The sequence below is a fragment of the Oryzias latipes genome, chromosome 4 (genome assembly GCF_053564925.1).
Source record: "Oryzias latipes strain Hd-rR chromosome 4, Olatipes_Hd-rR_3.1".
In the NCBI taxonomy this organism is placed as follows: domain Eukaryota; kingdom Metazoa; phylum Chordata; class Actinopteri; order Beloniformes; family Adrianichthyidae; genus Oryzias; species Oryzias latipes.
The window spans coordinates 14,137,922-14,149,620 of record NC_136240.1 but is presented as its reverse complement, the minus strand read 5'-3'; the positions used below and the strand labels follow the sequence as shown (position 1 = coordinate 14,149,620).

Genomic DNA, 11,699 nt, shown 5'->3' with positions numbered 1-11,699 from the left:
GTCGTGCTTAAATAGATCTGCTTGCTAAATGAAAAAACTGCAGGAACTACTGAGGGAGTTCACCATCAGGTTGAAGATTCATGCTCTCTGATGGAACTTTCTAGTATGAATATGAATAGTTCTGTGAAAAATGTGCAGAATGTGACTTCAGAATTGTTTACAAAAAAAAACAAACATACACAGACTTACAGTTTTGACTTTTCTGTTTGTTTATCTGTGTCATTGTAAACAAGAAAGACACATTTCAAAAACTTGATCTTCTAAAAATTCCTCCTATGACCACTAGGTGGATCCACTTTGCAAAATGACTTTTATTCATTTTTAAGATGCATTCGGTTTTCTCTCAACTTACCTTGATGTATTATCAGTTTAAGTGTGCACTTTTTTTTGCAATTTAATCTTTCAATTATCAATTCTTAAACATGTCTTTTCTCCACAGTAAGACCACATTTTGACACAAAAATGAAAAAAAGTGTTTCTATTAAGCATATTTTTTCAAATAAGCCTCTTTCTATTTTTAATTTACTCGACTGTTCAGTAGCAGTATGCATACTTATTACCAGCAGTCTTAACTGGAAGCATCTTATTTTTTTCTTAAGACAAGCAGCATCTGTCTTTTAGTGTGTTGCTGCCCTCTACCTGGGAAACAATATTACAGTCTGAATAATCTGTGTGTATTCTACTCTGTTTCATGTAAATTGATCTTTAGATAGGATTAGATGATATTCGTCCCACTAAGGGCAACTCTAGGCCATCAGCTCAGCAGCATTTACAAGAACAGAGCATCTATGGTGAGCTGCCACCCAAGCAGCACTCAGAGAATAAAAAAATCAACTTTCTTTTAAAATTATATATATATATATATATATATATATATATATATATATATATATATATATATATATATATATATATAGACTTGCTGTTGGTGCATCAGAACATTAGCTGTTCTGTAAATGATGCAAACACCAGCTGTAATAGATTGCATTTTGTTTTGAAATACCTGAATGTTTTTGAAGTTGCTTGAACTTTAAAAAGTAACCATTGGGAACCCCAGAATGAATTCACTGAATTATATATATATATAAAATTCAGTGAATTCATTTTATTTTTATTTATTTTATATATTTTTATATGTTTTTTTCTTTTTCCAAAAGGCTTTTTAAGAAGATCTGAAAAATGTTAAAACAGCTGTGTAAGAAAGGTCAATGATTCCAGAAAAATGCAAGATACTGAACTTAACGAAATGCTTGAATTAGGATGTTTTGATACTCCCAGGAGATGCGCAGAATGCAGTGTCCAAATAAATCACAACAAAGTACTGAAACAGATGAACATTTTACTACAATAAAACATACCAGACAAAATAAAAAGAATGAATAAGCTGTTAAGTGAGGATCTATGTGGGCCGGTGATTGTCCAGGTGATTTTCAGAGATTACAGGATTTGATAGGGAAATGATTTGTATTAAAACTCACTAGCTTTTCTTTGTTGATATGCCAGTGTAACACAATAAAATGAAATAAAACAACTCACTTGATCTAACAAAAGTGATGTGTAGACAACCTGATAGGACAACTTCAAACTTCACAGAAAATCTTACACTTAGTTGATTTATTTAAAAATAAAAAAAATACATTTTTACCCAAAAGGTTTGGTAAAGACAAATCCAAAAGTCACTATTAGATGCACATGTTTTCATTTATTCTGTGACATTTTAAACTCTAACCTGATGGAGATTTTGATGGAACAGGACCATGAATTGCTAGAGATGCACTACGTATGCAGAATCTGCGTTATTGCTCATTTCAGTCAGATTCTGAAGAGTCAGAGGAGCTAGAGGAGGAAGATGACGAAGCATGTTTCCTCTTTTTTAATCTCTTCTTGTGATGCTTTCCATGCTCCTTTTTGGTCTTTTTGCTTTTCTTCTTGTGACCATCTTTCTTCTTCTTGCGCCTCTCTTCTTGGTCTGAAGCCGAATGGGATCTGCTGCGTTTCTTCCGCTTTTTGTGGGCGTCTTCTTCAGTTGAAGATGAACTAGATCTGGAGAGAGAGAGACAAAAAAAAAATGGATGGACTATCCCTTTAAATCAACACAACTAAACCTACCTCTGTTTCAATGTTTCAAAAGGGAGTAAAATCGTACAAAATGTAATCATAGTGAAAAATCAGCTTTTCATTAGTTTGGAAAGACTTATTTTATCGAGCAGATGGTGGAAACAGGGTTAATACCTCTGTGCTACCATTCCAGCTTGATTTACTAAAAGGTTTGTTTACAGAAAAACCTGGTGTGCAAACCAAATTGTTTCTGTTAAACAACAATAAGAGTACTGGTACCGGAATTTTGCACACGGTCGTTGATGCACATGTGATAACGATCACAGAACTGGGAGGTGTAGATACAAGAACAGTAACTTAGGACACGCAATAGAATTCATTAAACATGAGGCAGTAATTCAGCTGCTTTTGCGTCCATATTTTGCTCAACTGAGAGGCAGGTGGAAACTGACACGACTAAAGCAAAAATGCCTGTAGTCATTTCAATAAGACAAGTACCATTAAAAGAAAAATAAAGTACACAACGGCTTTGAAATAGAGCAGAAACTGTATTATCTAACTTCCAGCAATTTTACACAACAGTAAAGCAAAACCACAGAATGAAAACAAATTAAGAGGAGTTCAGTTCTCTATTGCATTAGATAAATGTTAAAAGACAAAGTAAATAAAAATCACCTTTTTCTTGACTTTCTGTCCTTGCTCTTCTTCCTTTTACGCCTCTTTTTTCTTTCATCATCATCATCGGAAGCTAAAGCACAAGAATCAAAGACCACATTGGATCAATTTTTCAATCACTCAAAAGCAGATCAATGATTCTGCTTTTATTGAATGCAAGGAAACTTATGGAATTTGTATTTAACTCTAAAAAATTACATACTTCACAAAAAAGAAAGAAGAGAATTCAGATCTGACCTTTCTGATGCTGACCCCTCCTTCCTAGCTTCTCTCTGCTGGGAGGAACAGGGATGTCGTCTTCACTCTCCTCTGTGCTGGTGCTGCTTACGTCCAGAACTATGTCTTTCTGGGGGTCAACTCGCACAAAGTTTCGACACTCGAATGTTAAATGACCCGCTGAGGAACAGAATTAGTGAGATTTGTTCATAAATGAAGATATTTATATTGCTGAAATGTTAAAACTATACAGTATTAATTAAATTAATACTAATATCTAAAAAAAGCCCCAAAATGTTTTTTAATCTGCCGCTGTAACTACACATTACAAAGCATTGCATTTTCTGAAAAATATATAATTAGGTCAAAGCTGTTTGACTGTCTCTAACAAAAAAACAACAACAACTATAGCCCTTTAACAGCCATAGCAAACAGAAATCACAATTACTTTAAGACAAAATTATTGATATAAAAAAGAAGATTACTAAAATTATTCTGCAACAGCAGCAACCCACGTTATATACCTATAGATATGTCAATGTATGTTTGGCACTAATTTTGCATTGTGTGCAAAACAAGTATATATTGAATTATTAAGCTAAACTAAATTAAACTAAACTAAAATGTGCATAACAGATAAACTGATAACACTAAATCTAAAACCCATAGCGAAAAATAAACAAATACTAACCGTATCCACACTTTTTACATCCAGCCCTGATATTGTCCTTATTTGGTCCTAGAATATAACATAAAGACGCATGTTTCAACAAAATATGATGTTAAATATATACTGAGATCGAAGTAGGATTATTATTAGAGACCAGTAAAGTTATAAATTTAAAAAAAAGAAAAGTAGGTATGGTGGCACACTCGGCGCTTAAGCTATTACAGCTTTATAGTTTTAACACTTTTTAACTGTACGCCTGGTCTTTGTTTGTATATATATAAACAAAACAAAAAAATACAGTAAATTGGAATTTTTCATGGATACATTGCAGTTTACATTTGTAGCTAGTAAAGAGCCGGCGTTGATGTATTTCTTCACCAACAAACCTGAATAACAAACATAAAATGTCAAACCTGGCACAGCCATTGATCTTCACACGACGAAAAAAGTACAAAAAATTAAAAAATAAGTTCAGCGCGAGCCAAAACAGTCCTGGAGGAAAATATCGTCGTCCGGAAACATTTGTTCTGGAAATTACTGCGTTCCACCTTATCTTGTTCTTGTGTCCTCAGTCACAGACCAGCGGCTCGGTGTCGCCCCCACGTGGATGGAAGTTGTATTTGAACAAATTCCTCTGTATGATGTTTTTCAAGCTTTTCCTCTTTCAAACATCAATAAACAGGAAAAACCTAACTGGGATGAATCTGTATTCTTTGCTTCCTATACATTTAAAAGTAAATACATCAACCAGGAACAGAATACTGCTTAATTAAAACAAAAAATATATATACACATTAAAACAATTGAAAACTTGATGCTTAATTTGAGTTCACCACTTTACTTTTTTAAAACCAAAAAGTATTTCTGTATCATTTCAGACCTTCCTGATCACTTTAAATGGCAAACGTATAGTTGCAGGGATTAATTGAAGACATTCCGGGTTAGAGTCACGGATGGAAATTGTAGACAGATGTGAGGCCTCCAGACATGCTGTCATTTGTCTGTGGCTGCGGTACAAGATCACTGACGCACACCATTTCCAGCTTTTGATTACACTGTATGGCTCAGGAACTGCCAGAATAAGTGCAACATTTTTCTGCATTGAAACTATTAGGGCTGCACAATCGAATCGTTCTTATAACAGATAGGCCCCATGACTGAAGAGGACGGAGGAGACTTAAACCTTAAACAAAGCTTTGATCTTGTGCTTATCACATTGCTTAGCTCATATTAGAACAGAAATTTGTAAAAATAAATAAATAAAGCATTCAAATTTAATCACAATAGTCAAAACAAACTAAATTAAAAATCAAAATAGTATGACGAAGTTACATCTAATAATACTACCGTACTCTCTTTAAGAACATCTTACATTTACTTTATCTTTGAAAAAACTTTCTCCTATTTTACTTACATTTTGACTAAAGTTCAAGCAACATTTGGTTTACTTTGTCTTTAAATTATATTACATTTTATTGATTCTAGATCTTTTTTTTCCAAGACTATCAACACGCATTTTTTTACCCAAATCTGCACAATATTTCCACTTCACAACAATGTCTCAAGTAAAATGTTGGTGTCCAGAATATCTTCTTTAGGTAACGCCTTTTTACATTTTAAAAGACACCAATGCAAACCTGCAACTAATTCATTTGGGCTGAGCATTCAAATTTAATTATGCAAAACTCACAGGTCAAAGGTGTATAGTATTATCTATGTTCACTTAAAACCTCAGGTGACAGGTTAAAGGCTCTGTATTATTTCAAAAAAAATTACCACCTTAGAAGGGAAATTCCTTACGAACATTTCAGAAAAAAATGTCAAATCAATAAACATTTGTTAAGTTACACTGCAAAAATTTTCTTCCGAAACTAAAGTCCTGTTTCAGGCAAAGTGTTATATAACATTTTGCAGTTATAATCTTTCTCTTCCAAGAAGCCCGACTAATTTAATACCTTGAGTAGATTGTTTTGTCTGATTGAATCAATCTTCAAAAAAAAAAAAAAAAAAATTAAAAATAGTAACGCGATAATAAAGCAAATTTTTTGAACGTATTTTGCTATAAATATAATCTGAACAAAATGTGTAACAGGCTGTATTTGGTTTCCACGTCAAAAATATAAAGCAAAGCTATTTTTAAGTTGCTATTTGGCTCCTGTTATGTTGTAAGGAGCTGACTTTTACATCTATCTGGTTTACAATAATAAATACATTTAATGTATATGTGAAATGTGTCTTATCTGAATGCAAATTAGTTCATGGATCATATTTGATTAACATGTTATGACGTATGATATAATGACATGCAAAAACACAGACATAGAAAGAAAGCGGCAAAATAAAACAGTAGGCACGGTAATTCATTTGAATACATTTCATTGAATTATGTCAAAATGCATAAGATCCTCAGAAATCATTTCATTACCAGCTGTGATGAATCACAGCTTTCTAATATTGTCAGTTTATGAAAAAAAAGTTTAAAATAAGAAGACAGCGAAATCAACTTTACAAGAAACCAGATCAAAATATGTTTCCAGTTTAGCAGCAAGCTTTTAGATTCATTTTTTACATCTTTGTGACACACGCAGCAGACCTAGACCTAAACTGTGGCTGAGCATGAAGTACTCTGTTGATTTCTAGAAACTTCTTTCTTTAAACAGAATGTTGTGTCATCCAGTATTATGTTACACACATGCTGACTGTGAGAACTGAGATGATGACAGCAAAAATATTAGAGTAAACAAACAAGCCATGTGTACTAAAATGATAAAATACTCAGAAGTTAAAGTAATCTACAGTGTTTCTTAGATAACTGGTAATCATTTCCTATTTTGTTGCACCGGCAGTAAGAGTATTAGATGAAGCAGGTCTTCTTCAGATTGCTGGACACCTGTACAAGTCTAACCACAAATTGACAATTAAAAAACATGTAAAACATGATATTAAAATGAAACATAATGACTTGTAGTACTACTTCTGCATGTATAGGTGTCATCAGATCCCAAATCTAACACAATTTGTAGTTGCTGCCTAGGAGGGGCTGTAAAAAAAAGTATAAAAATGTTGTACAAGTTTTTTAAACTGGGTTACTCCTTCCTCTATATGGCACTAATATTTTTTTCAAATAAAAAGGAAGAGAAAACAACTTACTAAATCTTAATGTTATTGTTTTTGTTCATCTATCGGAATCTTCTTCAGATAATTTACTAGCAGAGGGGCACTTCTGGTTATGAAATCCCCAAAATGATCAAAGCTCATTTACATAGTGACAGTTGTAGATTTGCAGATCACCAACAAAAGGTTAAAGCTGCTGTGTTTAAAGGTCACTGGTCTAGTTAGTGGTTTATTCAAAGCCTCATTGAAACCAGTTCCTACAGGTCCCTGGGTGGTCCAGTACGAGTTTCAAGAAATGTCAGCCACACGCCTTACTGGTTGTTACTGGTTGTTTGCACAATCCCAACTGTCATTTTGTCAGTAACAATAGAAAGGCCCTGTACTGTCTGAAAGGGATAAGCTGTCCATTTGAACGCTGTTCCCTTTGTACAGTACAGCTCAGCACCTGGAGGACATCGAGGACACTGCACGGGATGTTTTTGGACAGGGGCTTTGCTTGGAAAATAAACTTCTGTCTGACCTCAAGCGCCAGGAGTCTCCTGACTTCACCACCTGACACAATGTTCCTGCCACAGCACAGGCATCATGCCTGGGTGGCCACGTTGGAAAACGGAATTCCTTTTAGCTTTGCTCAAGAGGGCAAACAAAAGCCATAAGGAAGAGGCTAAAATTGGACTATTTTATGAGCAAATTCATCATTTTAATACCCAGTTTCACTCAAAACCCCACTGATCCTACTGCTAGCCCTATTCTATGCTGCTTCCTGACTTTTCCAAGTTCTTGAGATATAAAATTGACCTGTTTTTACTGATGCCACTCTTTTTTACTTTTGCTCTCTCCTAGTTCTCTTGTTGGTGCTCCCTGACAATGATTTGTGTGTGTGTGTGTGTGTCTTTCATATGAGGGCTCTTTGATGTAAAGGAGATCTGTAAAGAGTTTAGCTAAGTTGGAGGTCAGGAATTTAAGGTAGGCACACAACAAACTGTTACTGGTGATAAAAATAGGAGTGTGAGGATTTTTTTACCAGAAGCCTTGGTTTTCTTTCCTCTTATTTAGCCCTGATGTCCCACTTTAACTCCTCTGAAAACAGTTCAGTCACTTCCTGCAGCCAACTACAAAGCATGAACCTTTGTGAGCTGCTGTCAGCCGTGCACCTCAAAAGACAGAGAGCATTTGTTGTATAGTAAAGAGAAACGTAAAGGGCAGTGTGGACAGGGAAATGGGCCAGCTTTCTGATTTGATAGATGTTTCTGATGCAAACACTGAAAGTAGGTTTCCACAAATCTGCTTCACTCTTAAACAAAATGGAGTCAAGGCTACAAACAGTTATAGTGGATGAAAATGATATTTTGCCCAACATGAGATATTAATGACTTTTTCCCGATACTGTAGGGGTGAGATAGTTGGGCAATAACTGTTGCAGAACAGGTTTTAAGAGGCAGATTGTAATCGTTTAGTTTTTAGATTCTCATGTCAGAAAACCAGAAATGAAAAGGTAGAGCACCAGGAGGAGAAAGGTTTGACAGAGGAATGTGGGAGAATTTTTAATTCTTGGAAGGGATTGGAAGCACAAAAATGATTCTGACTGTACTTTACTTTGGATGTGGCTGCACAGGTGAGTCAGAATTTTGTATTTGAGAAGTTGCTAAGGCAATAAACAAAGCCAAAAGTCATTAATTTAACGAGTGAATAAAATATCACCTGTAACAAGCTTTACTCTTTGGCATAAAAGCAAAGGCTTATGTGCAATTAACATGCTACTGGAGACTCAACCTGAATTTAGATGCAGTTTATTTTTAAAAACACATAACTCCTGTCATGTTAAGGCAATACCATTACAAAGTTGCTTGTTTTATCCACACAGGTAAAGAGAGACAAAAATCCTGGAGTTGACACATACGCTGTACCATAATAAAACGGCATCAACTTCAAACGCAAGCCTGTCTCTACCACCACTACCTATGTGCCTACACAGTAAGGCTGTGGGTGAAGTTGTTCCCACATAAATACATTCATAAACTGAGCTGGCCCATTCAGAGACAATGGCTGCACTGCACCGTTCCATCTCAGACTTTGATACAGAAGTAGCATGAAAAAAAAATCTTGCACAAAATGAATGAACCTGTAAAAAATCCAACTCAGGGGAATGACTTGCTCACAGTCATGGCTAATGAGCTAAATGTTACATGTCCAAGTCTAATTTTATTGTCAAAGGATGTTTCTGCTGTAAAGAGATAGTCTCTTCAGTTGCTTTATGGTTGTTTACTTTATTGATCCATCCATCTTCCACCGCTTATCCGGCTTATTGCCGGGGCAGCAGTCTAAGCAAAGATGCCCAAATTTCCCTCGCCCTGGCCACTTCCTCCAGGTCCTCTGGGGGGACCCCGAGGCGTTCCCAGGCCAGCAGAGAGACGTAGTCTCTCCAGCATGTCCTGGGTCTTCCCCGTGGCCTTCGCCCAGTGGGACATGCCCGGAACGGCTCCCCAGGGAGGCGTCCAGGAGGCATCCGGTCTTATTGATGAACTCACACAATATTATGAAAAAGTTTAGGATCAGAGTTTTTGTTTTAAGATCTGTTTGTCAGGTGGGAAAGCTCACCTGAACTCTGGTTCAATTTAAAAAAGCGTATTCAGGTCCACATGACAACAAAGCTCTTGAATCAATTGCAAGTGAATTTTGATGCAGCAAGAAAGCACTCAGAGTACAGTGCACTGTGACATGCATTTCAAGAGTGGAAAAACAGCTAAGAACATGCATTACAAGAAAGGGAAAAAAAACTGTTCATTCACATTCTTTCTATGGGCATGCTGCAGGCGTCAGGTCGTAGCAAACACTTATACAACACATAAGGGTGAAGTAGGTGAGATTCAGGTGTGTCATATAGATTTTTTTCCGTTTTTCAACCTCCCTAACCCTACGAACTGTGCAGGGAGCTTGTTACTGCTGTTCAAGTGAAAGGTGGGCACCCACCCACACAGCTAGGCTCTTGGAAATCAGAAAATGCGATATTCAGAGTGGAGTTTTTGTGGGTGCTCTACGGGCGCCCTAAATGGGCACTTACATATCACCTGCACACCTGTGTGTGAGGCATTTGCAAGCAGTCAGTAAGAGGCTGGAGCACGCATCTTACTAAAGACTGAAGTGTAGTGTTAGGACACCATATGACAGCATGACCCGTACGACATCATAAGTGCCTGTAGCTGACATTATCTTACAAATACAGCATTGCCCCACTTGTTCGCTTTTTTACAATTCGCGATTTTGTGTATTCGCAGATCTTTTTTCAGTCATATGACTACTGCAGTTCATCACAAATACTTAGCTCAAGACGCTTGAGACTTTTGCATTTGCTGCGGGGCACGAGGGAGCGGAGATGAAGAGCACGTTGGCCCGTCGGCTTCCCAGACGGCTGCTTAGTAATATTTTACAGCTATTTCCACCGGTTCCTGAATTGCTATAGCCAAGGTTTGTGCCCCTGTACGGAGAAATTGCATCAGCTGACACAGAAGTGGACGGAAAATATCCTGAAACCCTGAGGAAGATAAACGCTGAGAGAAGCCAAATTATCATCCGAAGCAGGTGTCTAATATGAATGAAAGGTGAAGAAGTTTCTAATATGAATGAAAACTTCTTCACCTTCTGGAAGAAGATGACCTAACTGATGAAGGATGAAGCATGGGCTCCTGGTTTTAAGGAACAGTGACACACTCCTAATTTGCGTTATAAAGTGGGCTTCAGTACAGTCTATTGCTCTAAAGAAAAAAAAATAACTGTTGAGCAATAGTCCAATGTTCTTTAATAAATGTATCCAAAGCATCAAAAATGTTTCACAAGGGTTTTGATGAGTTAGGATCGCTGATAGACGTTCTTCTGCTGCGGGGGTGGAAGGTGGTTCTCCGTATTCACGCGTTCAGCGTTGTTGCGAGGGTCTCTCGTCCCTAACCCCCGCGAATAAGGGAGGAATACTGTACTTCACAATACACTTGCCAAACACATGACAATGGAACATTGCATTTTCATCACGTTGGCTGCATGAGCTTAAAGGAAATGTAAGACAACCCTGCACTCCATTTAGGATGCAGCTCCACGTCTCCACAACCCTCAACTGGATCAGATAACCCAAAAACCTTTTGTGTCAACCCCTGTATGTGACTAAACAATTAGATGAAGTGGAAGCAGGTACCTGGCAGCAGCAGAGCATGTGTCGAAGCTCCCAGCATCTGGGAATGAGAGGAAGGTGAGATGGTCCAGAAGTTACCTGCAAGGAAAAACATTTTTTTATGATATTTTGTTCACATAAAACTTGGACTGACATTGGTGAGACCAATGGCTGCTGGCAGAGGACACCAAAAGTTATGCCAAAGATGAATTACAGTGTTAAATAAGGCATCAAGTAAACTCCAATAGTCGCAACACTCATGTATCCTAAAGGAGTTGAAGTCTAGAAGTGAGGCTGGAGAGGGTTAAGCAAACAGCCCATAACATATATTCAAGTGCAGTATTCCACAATCTAATTCCAGTTAATTAAATCCATCTGAGCAACCAATCCACAGAGAAATCTAAGAGCATGATCCATGAGCTAATCCAGGTATGGTTAACGTAAACAGTGCCAGAGCCAGAGAACTGGTAGAGGGACTGTCGTGGGGTTCTCTTAAGAAGTCCAGAAAAAACAGGAAAACGTAAACTTGTAGGCAAGCCAGGTGAGATTTCAAAGGGTTACCCCCCCCCCCCCCCCCTTTTAATAGAGTCTTTGGGACATACAAAAAAACATAAAGCAGGGATGAGGGCAAAAAAACCATACATATTTTTCTGACTTCAGATCACTTCACCTGCCTTGTGTGCATGCGCACGTGCACATGCATCGGTCTCTGCCATTGTGAGCATGAGGTACCTATATACCTTTTTTTGCCACTCCCACCTAATTAGGCATTCTAATCAGAAGAAACAATTATTTGATTTAAGGCAA

The 11,699-nt window shown here is 37.1% G+C and overlaps 1 protein-coding gene across 3 annotated transcripts; it reads right to left on the bottom strand.

The window, feature by feature from the left end:
* Nucleotides 1–1,319: 1,319 nt before the first annotated feature.
* On the bottom strand, nucleotides 1,320–11,623 carry srek1ip1 (SREK1-interacting protein 1). Of its 3 annotated transcripts, none has more exons than XM_020702337.2 (6): nucleotides 11,563–11,623; nucleotides 10,917–10,991; nucleotides 3,641–3,688; nucleotides 2,971–3,129; nucleotides 2,734–2,806; nucleotides 1,320–2,043 (listed from the first exon to the last, which is right to left on the bottom strand). In XM_020702337.2, the coding sequence occupies exons 1-6, from the start codon at nucleotides 11,615–11,617 to the stop codon at nucleotides 1,809–1,811; spliced, it is 645 nt and encodes a 214-aa protein (XP_020557996.1). In that variant the 5' UTR covers nucleotides 11,618–11,623; the 3' UTR covers nucleotides 1,320–1,808. The 3 variants fall into 3 exon arrangements, with proteins under 3 accessions (XP_020557996.1, XP_020557998.1, XP_004067926.1); XM_020702339.3 differs by having other exon boundaries at nucleotides 11,535–11,568; XM_004067878.5 differs by lacking the exons at nucleotides 10,917–10,991; nucleotides 11,563–11,623 and adding an exon at nucleotides 4,033–4,191.
* Between the last annotated feature and the right edge of the window lie 76 nt (nucleotides 11,624–11,699).

Bases quoted from the DNA above. Each gene is read 5' to 3' on its own strand.
- srek1ip1 (XM_020702337.2), bottom strand. From the start codon at position 11,617: ATGCTCACAATGGCAGAGACCGATGCATGTGCACGTGCGCATGCACAC. The intron at 10,992-11,562 runs GTGAAGTGATCT...TTTTCCTTGCAG, and splicing joins TGCGCATGCACACAAGGCAG to GTAACTTCTGGACCATCTCA. The intron at 3,689-10,916 runs GTACCTGCTTCC...GTTATATTCTAG, and splicing joins ACATGCTCTGCTGCTGCCAG to GACCAAATAAGGACAATATC.